This window comes from Pantherophis guttatus, chromosome 7 (assembly GCF_059756535.1).
Source record: "Pantherophis guttatus breed Tessera chromosome 7, ASM5975653v1, whole genome shotgun sequence".
In the NCBI taxonomy this organism is placed as follows: Eukaryota; Metazoa; Chordata; class Lepidosauria; order Squamata; family Colubridae; genus Pantherophis; species Pantherophis guttatus.
Window position 1 is genome coordinate 1,691,247 of NC_142069.1, and position 11,980 is coordinate 1,703,226.

General features: G+C 44.3%; 1 protein-coding gene across 2 annotated transcripts; it reads right to left on the reverse strand.

Annotated features, from left to right (window-relative positions):
• Positions 1–10,770, reverse strand: LOC117656236 (C-type lectin-like). Of its 2 annotated transcripts, XM_060688738.2 has the most exons (6): positions 10,698–10,770; positions 8,743–8,806; positions 6,436–6,527; positions 2,435–2,578; positions 1,513–1,624; positions 1–233 (listed from the first exon to the last, which is right to left on the reverse strand). In XM_060688738.2, exons 2-6 carry the CDS (start codon positions 8,804–8,806, stop codon positions 172–174), a joined length of 474 nt encoding a protein of 157 aa, XP_060544721.2. In that variant the 5' UTR covers positions 10,698–10,770; the 3' UTR covers positions 1–171. The 2 variants fall into 2 exon arrangements, with proteins under 2 accessions (XP_060544721.2, XP_087730494.1); XM_087874368.1 differs by lacking the exon at positions 10,698–10,770 and having other exon boundaries at positions 8,743–9,927.
• Positions 10,771–11,980: the final 1,210 nt, after the last annotated feature.

Consider the following 11,980-nt stretch of genomic DNA (forward strand, 5'->3'; position numbering starts at 1 on the left):
TTATTTGGAAGGGTGTTTTATTCAACAGTATCACAGCCAAGAGAAAGGTCAATCAGATATACAACAGAACTGCAAACATGGACTGGATTGAACTGGAGGCCCTGGAAAGGAAAAGCTACCATTCAGGTCAGTGCCATTTGCCTTTGGAAGAACAGCTGCAATCCTTCGGGGTCACATTTCACACACGTAGTTGAATGGAAGGGAACAATTTTCAGCATACCACTTCAGGGCACCTAGAAGAAGAGAGAGGGGTGGGGCTGGTCAGACTTTCCTAATTGTTCTTTCCTACTTACTTCCCAAATAGTGGAAACCCAGTGAGATGGAAAATGCAGCTCTCACCCCCTAAAAATGTGTTTATTCAAGGAGTGGACATCTTGCTTTTGTACGAAACCCGATCTAGAATTGAAACCGGCTGCAATATTTATTGCATTTTTCTAAGAAGTGGAGTTGAGTTCCTCTCTAGTTGGTTATAAAAAGGTGTTGAAGACATTTGCCTTCAGCTCCTTTGGCATTCTGAAATTTTGCCATATTTTCTGACTGTTTCATCAAGGATGGGTTCTTTTAATGTTTGTGGTTAAGCACCACAGGCTGAAGTGGTGACTAGGAATTGATGGTTATAAATATGACTGGAAAGTTGAAGAGGACTCACCATGTGGGGGCTTCACCTCACTTTTTCTGCTACAGGATCAGTTTCCCTCCACTTCCACCACCCCCCCCCATTCCCCAGTTTCCCCTGCATCAAAGTTTGGAGACATCCCTCTTGCCTACATCTGCAAGACTTTCCCCCTCAATTCAGGAAGACCCTGAAGGTACGTTCCTTCTGGACTTGGAGTTTGCCCTGAAGGCTGCCATGCCAGGCCCAACCAAGGCAAGCCAAGCCAAGCCATATCAAACCAAGACAAAACAAATCAAGCCGTGCCCTGTTGCCCTTCTTGTCTTGCCCTCAGGTGTTTTGGAAAACAGATTGATTCCCCAAAAATGTTTCTCAAAGTTAGGACTCACCATTAGCTCAGCGAATTGCCCTGCTACTGAAAAGGAGAGTTTCCTCCAGAGATCTTCCTTAGGGCAGAAGGTGGGAGAAGATGATGCACTGGAGAACAGACCCTAACTCTTAGCTACATGGAGTCTAAAAAAGAGGCCAGATGTCTGCCTTCCATCTGGGACAAAATCATGGGATTCTTCTCTTTAGAGAAAGCTAATTCTCTTACATCAGACTGAATGAGAACAGATAAGAAAAATATGAGGAAAAGGGTTTCTCTCTCTGGCCCTGATGCACCACTTAGATGGGATCTTGATAGTTCTGATCCCATTTCAAAATCAAGCACCATCCCACACAATTCCCTCCCTTAAAATGTCCTCCTCTGAACCAGCCCACTCCGAATGTTTAGGAATTGCTGCAACCACCCATTTTTTTGGCTCCAGGAGCAGGGAATAGCAAGGAATTCTGGGAGGGGGCACGGCCACATGTCTGTAAAACCCAAGCTCTTTCACTTCTTGGAAAGGTGGCCTTACCTGCAGTGTAGGCCATCATGACACAATTCTTGTCCCTATTATTATTGGCGTCTTCTAAGTTGTTCCAGTTTCTGTAAATTGATGTAGACATATCTGTCCATCGCCAACGTCGCTGCAAAGAACAAAGGTGGGGAGAAAATTGCTATGCCTTCAGCTGCCTTTCTGGCCCCCAGAATCAGGGAGTGGTTGGGAAGCTTCTGTGCTCAAAAGTAGCTTTTGGGGAGACTCCTCCCCGAGATGGCTGCTACTGGGTAGGAAGAATTTCTTTTCCTTCCCATGATCATCTGTTTTTGCTGCCAGAGCTGGTTTTCTGGCAATCTTGCTCCCTCGAATTGAATGGTGCAACACGGAATGGCCTAAGATGAATTTTGGATCATTGTGGACACACCCAGAAGGGGCAACCTTGAAGATTGCAGCTACCTATGGGAGCAGCTGGAAAGTCATTTTTTTTCCTATCAGCCGAACATTCTTGTAAACAATGAAACCTTCTGAATGTTTGTTTTGTTTTCTAGCTTTAAATCTTAATTGGCTGGTGCTGATTTATTTCAATCCCTTGCTGGATTTTATCTATTTTTTTTCTGCTTTTTGATCTATTTGACTGTTTTTATCAGCTTTTGCTGATAAAACACGGCACCTACCTCTGAATGATGAAAGTGCTTCTATTTGAATTATACTTTATTGAATATTCACTGCAGGGAATTTGTATTTTATCAACTTGCAAAAAGGTTATGGATTAAAATGTTCACAATTATCTATAGTTTTTAAGGAAGTTTCTGCTTTCTGGAATGTGCTTTCCAACACTGGGACAAATCTGTACCATTTTGCAGCTGCTCCCTGACCTTTTTGGAGAGACTCTTCTGGCAGCTGGACCCGTACTGACCCCCCCTACTGGGCACTGCCAGTCATGACAGCCCCTACTGACCTTCCCTCCTTTGAGGTTGTACAGTCCGATCCAAATGGGCTGTGAGATTTGAATAGGAAGAAGCCACTCATTTATTTTGCTCATCACTGTTTCATCGGGGATAGAGAGAAGATGGCTGTTCCTTTCAGAAACTATGCAGTCTACCTGCAGGAGACCAAAAACAAGGAGAGGATTTCATCCTGAAGAACTGGTGGGAGGATTTGTCATCTCTCCACGAGCTTTAGCAGGCTTCATCAACATCCACTGGCTGTGTTGGCCAACCTTATACCAACATCTCTAGACAGTGCTTCCCAGCTTCGATTGTGACTTGGAATCTACCAGAGAGAAATAAATGGAAGAAGTCAATGTAGAATGATATCTACTGCTGATGAGCTGAAAGCAATGGGCATGGGGTACTTAAGAAAGAGGTTCAAGAGTCTTTGGGTGCTGAAGGAATTGAAGACAAAAGGGAGGGGCTAGAAGAAAGAAAGAGTGTAGGACAGGGATATCAAACTCAAGGCCTGGGGGCCAGATCTGGCCCGAGGAGTGCTTAGATCTGGCCCGTGGGGCCACCCTGGAAGCAGCGAAGGACCCGCAGTGCTTCTGCCAGCAAAAATGGAGCTTGGGAGGGCCACATGCACACACACACCTCCGAGCTCCATTTTCACTGGCAGAGGGTTGCAGGAAGCTGTCACAGCCGGAAATGGAGCTTGGGAGACCGTTTTCACTGGTAGAGCTCTTGGGCCGCCAAAGGCATCCCTGACACGCATGACGTCAAGCTGGCCATGCCCACCCTGGCCACACCCATCCCAGCCTCCCAAGGTCAAACACAACCCTGATGCGTCCCTCAATGAAATCAAGTTTGACACCCCTGGGGGAGGAGGATATAAATGAGGGTTGCAAGGAAGAGATAGCAGAATGGATCAAGAAGCAAAGAAGACCAAGAGAATGGTGGTTGGGTGGAGATGGCCAGTAAGAAGTTGAAAGAAGCAAAGACAGCATTTGATGCACCTGCTAATCTTCGCTTTTTTTTTCTTTTTTTCTCCCATCCTTCCTTCCTTATTTATAATTTACATTTATAAGGCTATTCAACCCAACACGGACTCTGGGTGGCGATTCCCATCTGTAATTTTTTAGCCTAGAACGATGTTTCTCAACCTCAGCAACTTCAAGATGGGCAGAGTTGAATTCCCAGAATTCCCTCAATGAGACATGAGAATTCTGGGAGTTGAAGTCCACCCATCTTCAAGTTGCTGTGGTTGAGAAACACTGGTCTAGAATGTTTCAGGACCTGTATGAAGAAAAGCTTCTCTTTGTCCACCTGTTCTGATTATCCCTGATGTTCCGGTTCCATCATGACCATCCTTTATTATTTTCTCTTTCAGTTGCTTCATCTCAGGTGCTCCAAAGGATCTCTTGTCATTTTGGTGAAATTGTTTTGTCTTCAGATGATGGCCTGTCGGCCGTCGACCCCTCCAGCAGCCGAATCAGAGGAGGAGGAGGCGTGGGAATCAGGGTCAGCATCAAGGCAACCTGAGAGCTCCAAGAGGGAAGAGGGAGAGAGAAGGAGACAGAGGCAGAGCCTGGGCCATCCATCAGCCCTCAGGTGGAGAGTCAACAGCCCTCAGGTCTGGAGGTGGCTGATGAGGAAGAGGAGGAACAGCTGAGTCCAGTGCCTGACGCACAGATGCGCAGAAGGCAGAGGAGAGGAGAGCAGTGGAAATCTATGGGCCAGTCCTTGGGACGGAAGAGCCACCGCTGCTAGCGAAGCCCCACCTGAGCTCTGGGGGTAAAAGGCAGGGGGCGGAGATGAATAGGTGTGGTAGACAACTATTCATCTCCCTGTCAGACTGACTTGTTAGCCTGCAGTGAGAGAGAAACTTTTTGCTGGGACTGCTGGTGCTCCTAATAAAGGAATCTTTTGAGTTCACTTCAGAAGGTTTGTCCTGTTTGGGGAGCTGGGTCAGAACAATGGGTCAACACCCGGTTAGTACTGACCTTATCAAGGACAATGGGATGGAAATCAACAGCCAAAAGACCTCCTCCATAATTTGCATTGGAGTGGAACGAGATCTTTTATTTTTAAGCAGCATCCAAAACCTACTTAGAACTTTCCTCCCAGTCAACAAAGTTCTCCCAAGTTTGATTTCTCATTGGAGAACAAGCATGAAGTCAAATTTACTGGAACGATCATTGAACCACAATTGCAAATTTTAGCTTTTTCTGGGCTTTTACTTTCGTATTTCAATTCAGTAGAAGGTGCTATAGCATGACTGGGTCCCTCAAAAGAAACCACCCGGTCACTACCCAGTGTTTTGTTGATCATGTATAATTTATCAGCCAAAAGCTGTCTGTACGGCTTCGAAATTCGTTGTTTTTTAAAATCATATTATTTTAAAATTTAGAAATGAAAAAAAATGACATCTAATAATATATTGAAGTGTTCACCTGAAACCTCAAGACATTTTTATATTGCTCCCAATAATTCTCTGGTTTCAATATTCTACTTCAAACTTGATATTCAGCAAGAATGTGAGATTTGGACAACTGGTAGTCCTCGACTTATGACCATAATTGAGCCTGACAAGTACAATTGCAAGTCATCAGGTTGTAAAGTGAATCATCACTTTATTTTAATGTTATGACTTTTTTTTACAGCAGATGTTAAGCAAACACTACAGTCGTTAAGAGAATTTGTGTTCATTGTGGGGCAGTTTTTGCTGAAAACCAGAAGTAAACACCGGTTTCCACCAAAAATTTTGTAAATTCTGGTCACATGACCGTGGGATTCTGCAAATGGCTGCAAATGAGCCGCAGTGGTGCAGTGGTTAGAGTACAGTACTGCAGGCTACTTCTGCTGATCACTGGCTGCCAGCAGTTTGGCAGATCGAATCTCACCAGGCTCAAGGTTGACTCAGCCTTCCATCCTTCCGAGGTCGGTAAAACGAGGACCCAGATTGTTGGGGGCAAGAGGCTGACTCTGTAAACTGCTTAGAGAGAGCTATAAAGCTCTATGAAGTGGTATATAAGTCTTAGTGCTATTGCTATTGCTAAATGCATGACTGCTGGATGGAAATGTCCACCCATCTTAAAACATGCTGGCAGGGAAATTCTGGGAGTTGAAAGTCACCCATCTTAAAGTTGCTGAGGTTGAAAAATATGTTTATCGATCTGGTGAAGCTTCTCCCTGTCTCACCATGTTCATGCTCAGCCTTCTACCTAAACTCAAATTCAGAACCAGCCAAAGGAAAAACTTTCTCACACAACACTGGGTTTAAATGCGGGATTGGCAGGCAGCAGTTAGGATAATAGCAGCCAGTTAAGGGGGATCTGGGAAGAGGACAGGAGAGATTTATGGGGGTGCAGACTCTCAACAGCCACCACATATGAATGTGGATGTCCTGTTCTAGAGCAAGGGTGTCAAACTCAATTTCATTGAAGGCCGCATTGGGATTATGTTTGACCTTGGGGGGCCTGGTGGTTGTGGCCAGTTTGACATCACTCATGTCGGGGGTGCCTGTGGTGGTCTGGGCGGGGCTGAGGGGATCCATTGTCTCCAGCAGAGGAAGGTGAGACCAGGGAGACACAGGCTGTCCAGAGCCCTAGGCAGCGGAGGACAAGCAAGTTTATTTTGCTAGCATTCTGCCAGCGAAAACGGAGCTCGGGAGGCCCTGTGCGCCCCTCCTGTGCCCCATTTTCAGCTGCAATGGCCTCCTGCAACACTCTACAAACAAAAAGGGCCACCACCAGGTTGTAGATCAGTGCCTGATCAGTCTGGGCCGGGCGTAGAAACCACGAGCTGGCCGTTTGCTGTTTCCAGGGTGGCCCAGCAGGCCAGATTTAAGTACCCTGTGGGCCAAATTCAGCCCCCAGGCCAAATCCGGCCCCCGGGCCTTGAGTTTGACACCCCTGTTCTAGAGGAAAAAAAGGACTAGGGGTGATATGTTATCAGTATTCCAGTATTTGAGGAGCTGCCACAAAGAAGAGGGCAGGACAAGCTTGGCTCTCCAACCATCACTTACCTCTGCCTGAAGCCAAGGTAGAAAGTCTTCAAAGAATTTATAGCAATGATCTTTATAGGGCATCCAGTCTTTGGGGCAATGGAACACAAATGCTGCAAAGAATGGAACAATGGAACAATTCAAGATGGATGGAACTTCCTGAAAGATTTCAAGATCTTAAGAGAACAGCCACACCTTGAGGAAAAGAAAAAGGAGTGAAGGGTGGTGGAAAGAGAATGCAAGGAACAAGTTGGAAGGGTAGACAGAGCAGACACGGAGAACAATGGCAACCATAATCCAATGTCCAATATCTACAGAGCTACCACAAAGAAGAGAGGGGCTCACCAGAACACAGAAAGGCAGAACAAGAAGCAATGGATGGAAATTAATCCAGGAGAGAACCAATCTAGAAGTAAGAAGAAATTTCCTGACAGGGAGAACAATTAATCTGTGGAATGACCTGCCTCCAGAAGTTGTGGGTGCTCCATCACTGGAGGTTCTTAAGAGGAGGTTTGTCTGGAATAATATAGTATTCTCCTGCTTGAACAAGGGGTTGGACTAGAAGACCTCCAAGTTCCCTTGCAACTCTGTTATTCTGTTATGTTAACCTTCCAGCCCTGTTACTTTATCACTCTATGAGTAGGGTGAGGCCGGCAGGAACCCTGGAAATTGGAGTTCAACGTGAGAGGAACAAAGTGAGTCTCAAGGAGTATGCTGGGGGTGGTGAGGTCCATGAAACTGAGGCAACATGTATTATGAAGTCTGGGTGGGTGTATCTCAACGATAGATCAAAATTGAGGTCAAACTCATGGACATACTGGAAACCAACATCTCAAGAACCTGGCTGTTTGAAGGAATAGCGGTTGTTATATTGTTATCTGAGATGGTATTGAGCAGGGAGTTGGATCAGAAGATGAGAAGTAGCTGGAGCAGTGAGGTTGTGCAGTGGGCCAGAACACACAATTGTGGTTGAGTGAAGACAGCTGGCTCCTGCATGAGGCAATCTGCGCTGTGATTGGTTGCTGTGGATGTGGAGGAGGAGTTTCCCTTTTCCTCCCCACCTTTTTCTTCTGTGTGCCTTGTGTGCCCTGTGATTTATCTCATGATGCTCCTGTTCGCCTGACTGTCTAGTTTGCTGTTCGCCTGACTATAGCTTGCTATACATAGATGTAAAATAAATTTATGTATATAAAACTGCTGGTTCGTACCAGTGTCTCTGACCATTTGGATACGTGCTGCGCAATTCCCTGACATCATGCCACCAGTTTTATTTTTTTATATTTTTAAAAAACATTTTTATTAAGTTATAAAGTATTATAAAATGTAAAACTTTGAGTCCATTCATATAGCTGGAGGCTTTTTGTTTAGCCCTTTTCAACCGACCACAAAACAATGTTTTGCTTCCATCAAAAAAAGATATTGTTTTTAACTATTCCTGGTTCTCTCTGACTTCACAGTTTACCAGTATTTTTCTCCACGTACGCTTTATAAAATGTTGGGGGGGGGTGTTTCTATCTCTTGTGTGCATTTTCCCATCCCCTTCCTTATTTTATCATTCCACCAGATACTCCCCATGCTTCTGTAGGGAATAATAATTACATACTTCCAAGTATGTTCACTTCCCTTCTCCCTTCCCTTTCTCCGTGGTATTGTAGCCTCCTTTGCCATACTGGTAGTCCTCAACTTACAATTACTTGTTTAGTGACCATTCAAAGTTACAACAACACTGGAAAAAGTGACTTAGGACCAGTTCTCACACATACAATTGTCATAACATCCCCACAGTCATGTGATTAAAATTTGGGCTCTTGGCAACTGGCATGTATTTTTCATGATTGCAGCATCCTGGGGTCATGTAATCACCATTTGTAATCTTCCCAGCTGGTTTCTGACCAGCAAAGTCAATGGCCGAAGTCAGGTTTGCTTAACAACCATGTGATTCACTTAACAACTGCAGCGGTTTGCTTAACAGCCATGGCAAAAAAAAGATCATAAAAATCAGACGCGACTCATTTAATAGCAGAAGTTCTGGTCCCAATTGCGGTCATAAGTTGAGGGCTACCTGTCTTGCTACTAGAGCCGTGGTGGCACAGTGATTAAAGTGCGGTATTGCAGAATAACTCTGCCGACTGCCAGCAGTTCGATCCTGACCGGCTCAAGGTTGACTCAGCCTTCCTTCTTTTCAAGGTCAGTTGTGCTTCCAGATGTCTAAGCTCAATGGGCAACTTGCTTTCCATGAAACCAGGACTGCGTTTTCAGAAACCTGCTGGCGTCTTACCATGTTAAGATGGCCTTGCATGTCTGCAGAGCTCAGCTGCCAGAACCTACCTTGCAAAATGGAGGAGAAAATCAGAAGAACCAAGCAGCCATGGAAGAAGGAAGTCACTCCCATCTGAGAAGAAAGCACAGAGAAAGAAGACGCTCGGGAGAAGGGAAGGGAAGGGGCTGAAAGAAGAACCAAGGCTGAGCCAAGGATCATCTGACATGGCTGCAGGAGTTGAGCTGAAATGCAAATGAAGGGTTGCAAAATGAACTACTGTAATTTGAGGACGACCTATATCTTAATTTTTCCCACACTGAAAGTTCAAGCCTGTTTATTTCATCTTCCCAAAGGGAGGTTCGTGCAATAATTTTCAAACGGAGTTGGGAAAACGCAGAGCGACCCAAAGTCTCTCCAGAACTGAACCAGGAGCTCAAAGTGAACGTGGCTCACCTGCCTGGATTCGGATGGGGTGTTTTGGTGTGACGGCAGCCTCCCTTCCTTCTGGGCAGGACATGGCCTCCTCCTGCCCCATTTATAAGTCAACTGGTCAGAAGGAGGTGTGGACATAGGGTGCAGATTGGCCCACAACCGTCTTTCCTAGCAAAGAGTTTATGGACATAGAACGGCGATGCATTGGGATGTTGCAATGGAGAACAGCAGATGCATGGGAGCAAATTAGATGTTGCTGCGCATCAGTTTGTGAATAGAGTAGAGTAGAGTAGAGTAGAGTAGAATTCTTTATTGGCCAAGTGTGATTGGACATACAAGGAATTTGTCTTTGGTGCATAAGCTCTCAGTGTACATAAAAGAAAAATAAAATATATTCATCAAGAATCATAAGACACAACACTTAGTGATAGTCATGGGTTACTAATAAGCAATCAAATCATACGAGGAAACAAAACAATATAAATTGCAGAGATGCAAGCAACACGGTTATAGTCATTAGTGGGAGGAGATAGGTACTAGGAAGGATGAGAAGAAGAATAGTAATGCAGTCTTAGTAAATAATTTGACAGTGTTGGGAATTAGTTGTTGGGAATTAGTTGTCTATATGTAAGTGGTGTGTGTGTGTGTGTGTGTGTTTGTCTAAGGAATACGTTTTCCCAGAATTGCAAGGAAGCCTTCAGGTTCTGTTATCCTCGAGTGTTAATCTTTTTGCTTACATCAACAAACTCGGGTTTGGTTCCACAGATGGGAAAATAAACACTAATCCACAGCTGGCTGGGTTTGCCCAACTCCTAAATCCAGGTTAAGAAAACCCATGGCATGTAGTCATGGATGATTTTATCCACAGGCCCAAACCAATAAACTAGCGTGATTTAAGGCGAAAACATGGTTCACACAACCTGTGAAGACAATAGTTGAGTTCCTAGACGACACTTGCCCCTAACAATGCTTGCAACTGTTTTGACCCAAACTGGCCCACCTCTGTTTGGATCACTTGTGTGATGGCATTGTGGTGGATGCAAAGCCTTTGTGTCTTGCACCCAATGCCTACGCATTTGTCTAATGATGTCATTACGCATATGACATTACTCCCCCCCACCCAAAAAATCCCAAACATGCTAGACTAATTTTATTTTTTCCTAACATTTGCAATTCCTTCCTTCCTCTCTCCCTCCCTTCTTTCCTTTCTTCTTTCCTTCCCCCCCACTCCTTCCTTCCTCCCTCCCTCTGCTTTCTCCCTTTCTCCTCTCTTCTTTCCTTCCTCTCCTTCCTCCCTCCCTCTCTCTCTTTCTCTCTCTCTCTCTTTCTTTCTTTCTTTCTTTCTTTCTTTCTTTCTTTCTTTCTTTCTTTCTTTCTTTCTTTCTTTCTTTCTTTTAAAAAAATGCTGAACAACCCACTAGAGGCAAAATATCACTTTCCCTCCTTTTAATGCACCAACCAGATATTTTAATTCTGTACATTCCTCTGCTCTTTTTTTTCTCCCCCTCCTCTGCACTCCAGTTTTATAAACCCTCATCTAAGTTTTGCAGGCTTAGAAAGCCTCTGCTGAATTTCTACTCTTTCTACTCACCCTTTTGGCCCTTTTTCTTTAAAGGGTTGTCATCTCTTTCTTTTGGGTGTTCTTGATGTTACTTTTGGGGGAGGCACTTTTCCCTCTGGCTTTCTGACATTCAAACTGTCCCCCAATTCCTGAACTGAGTGTCCACTGGATGAAACTGTCGCTCTAATGAATTGGGGAAGGGAGCAGCCAGCCTCAAATAAATGTTGACTGTTTGTACCATAGCAAGGGACAAACATTTCTAATTTCATTAATTGCTGGATGTCCACTTCATTATGGGAACATTTGTGTGTCCATTAACCAGAATGGCTGCCTTAGCAGGAAATTTCTGCATTCCCCCGTGGGCATAAACAGATGATTAATTTGGTTTGCCCAAAGATTATAAACCATGTTAAATTGTTGAACACTTCAATAGGTTGATGTAAAGCTTCACCTAAATTTAGCCTAACTTCCTTGGTTTAATAGGCATCAGGAAATGGACAGTGTGTTCTTCATATTTATTTTTAATTCTGACGCTCGACGGACTAAAGGCAATCCTCTACTTACAACCATAATTGAGTCCCAAATTTTCTGTTGCTAAGCAAGACAGTTGCCTCTGTTTTACAACCTTTCTTGCTGCAGCTGTTATAGGAATCACTGTGGTGGTTAAGTGAATAACGTTTTATTAAGTAAATCTGGATCCCCCCACTGACTTTGCCTGTCAGACAGTCACAAGAGGGAATCACGTGATCCCGGGACCTTCCAATTGTCATAAATGCGAGTCAATTGCCAAGTGTCTGAATTTTGATCATGTGACCATGGGGATGCTGCCATGGTCATAAATGTGGAAAAAAATGGTTGAAGCCAGGTATTTCAGTGCCCTGGTAACTTTGAATTGTCACCAAATGATCTGTTGTAAGCAGGCCAATTTGGCTATCCAAATAGAAGCAAAAGGTTTGGTTAGGTCCCCTTCCTAAGTCTCTTAATTTGACTTCTGACAGTTAAGACTTTTTCCAGACCAGGAATCTGATAAGGAAACCGTTTTAGTAGTTCATAATCCCTAATTAAGTCATTCCCTAATGACAATGCCAGAAATTTCCCTTCCATCAAATGGTTCAAAAGCAACTTTCATGTAGGTGTCAAATCTCATTGGGACTCGTAAGTACTTGGAAAGGGGTCCATCCTAACTTGAATGGCCAACACCTTTTACTGTTAACAGAAGCACCAGAGATGGCTGAATTGATTGATAGCCGATTCTGACTCCTTCGGAGGGTTTTGATAGAAGATACGCCTTGAATTGGAGTCAGAATCAAATG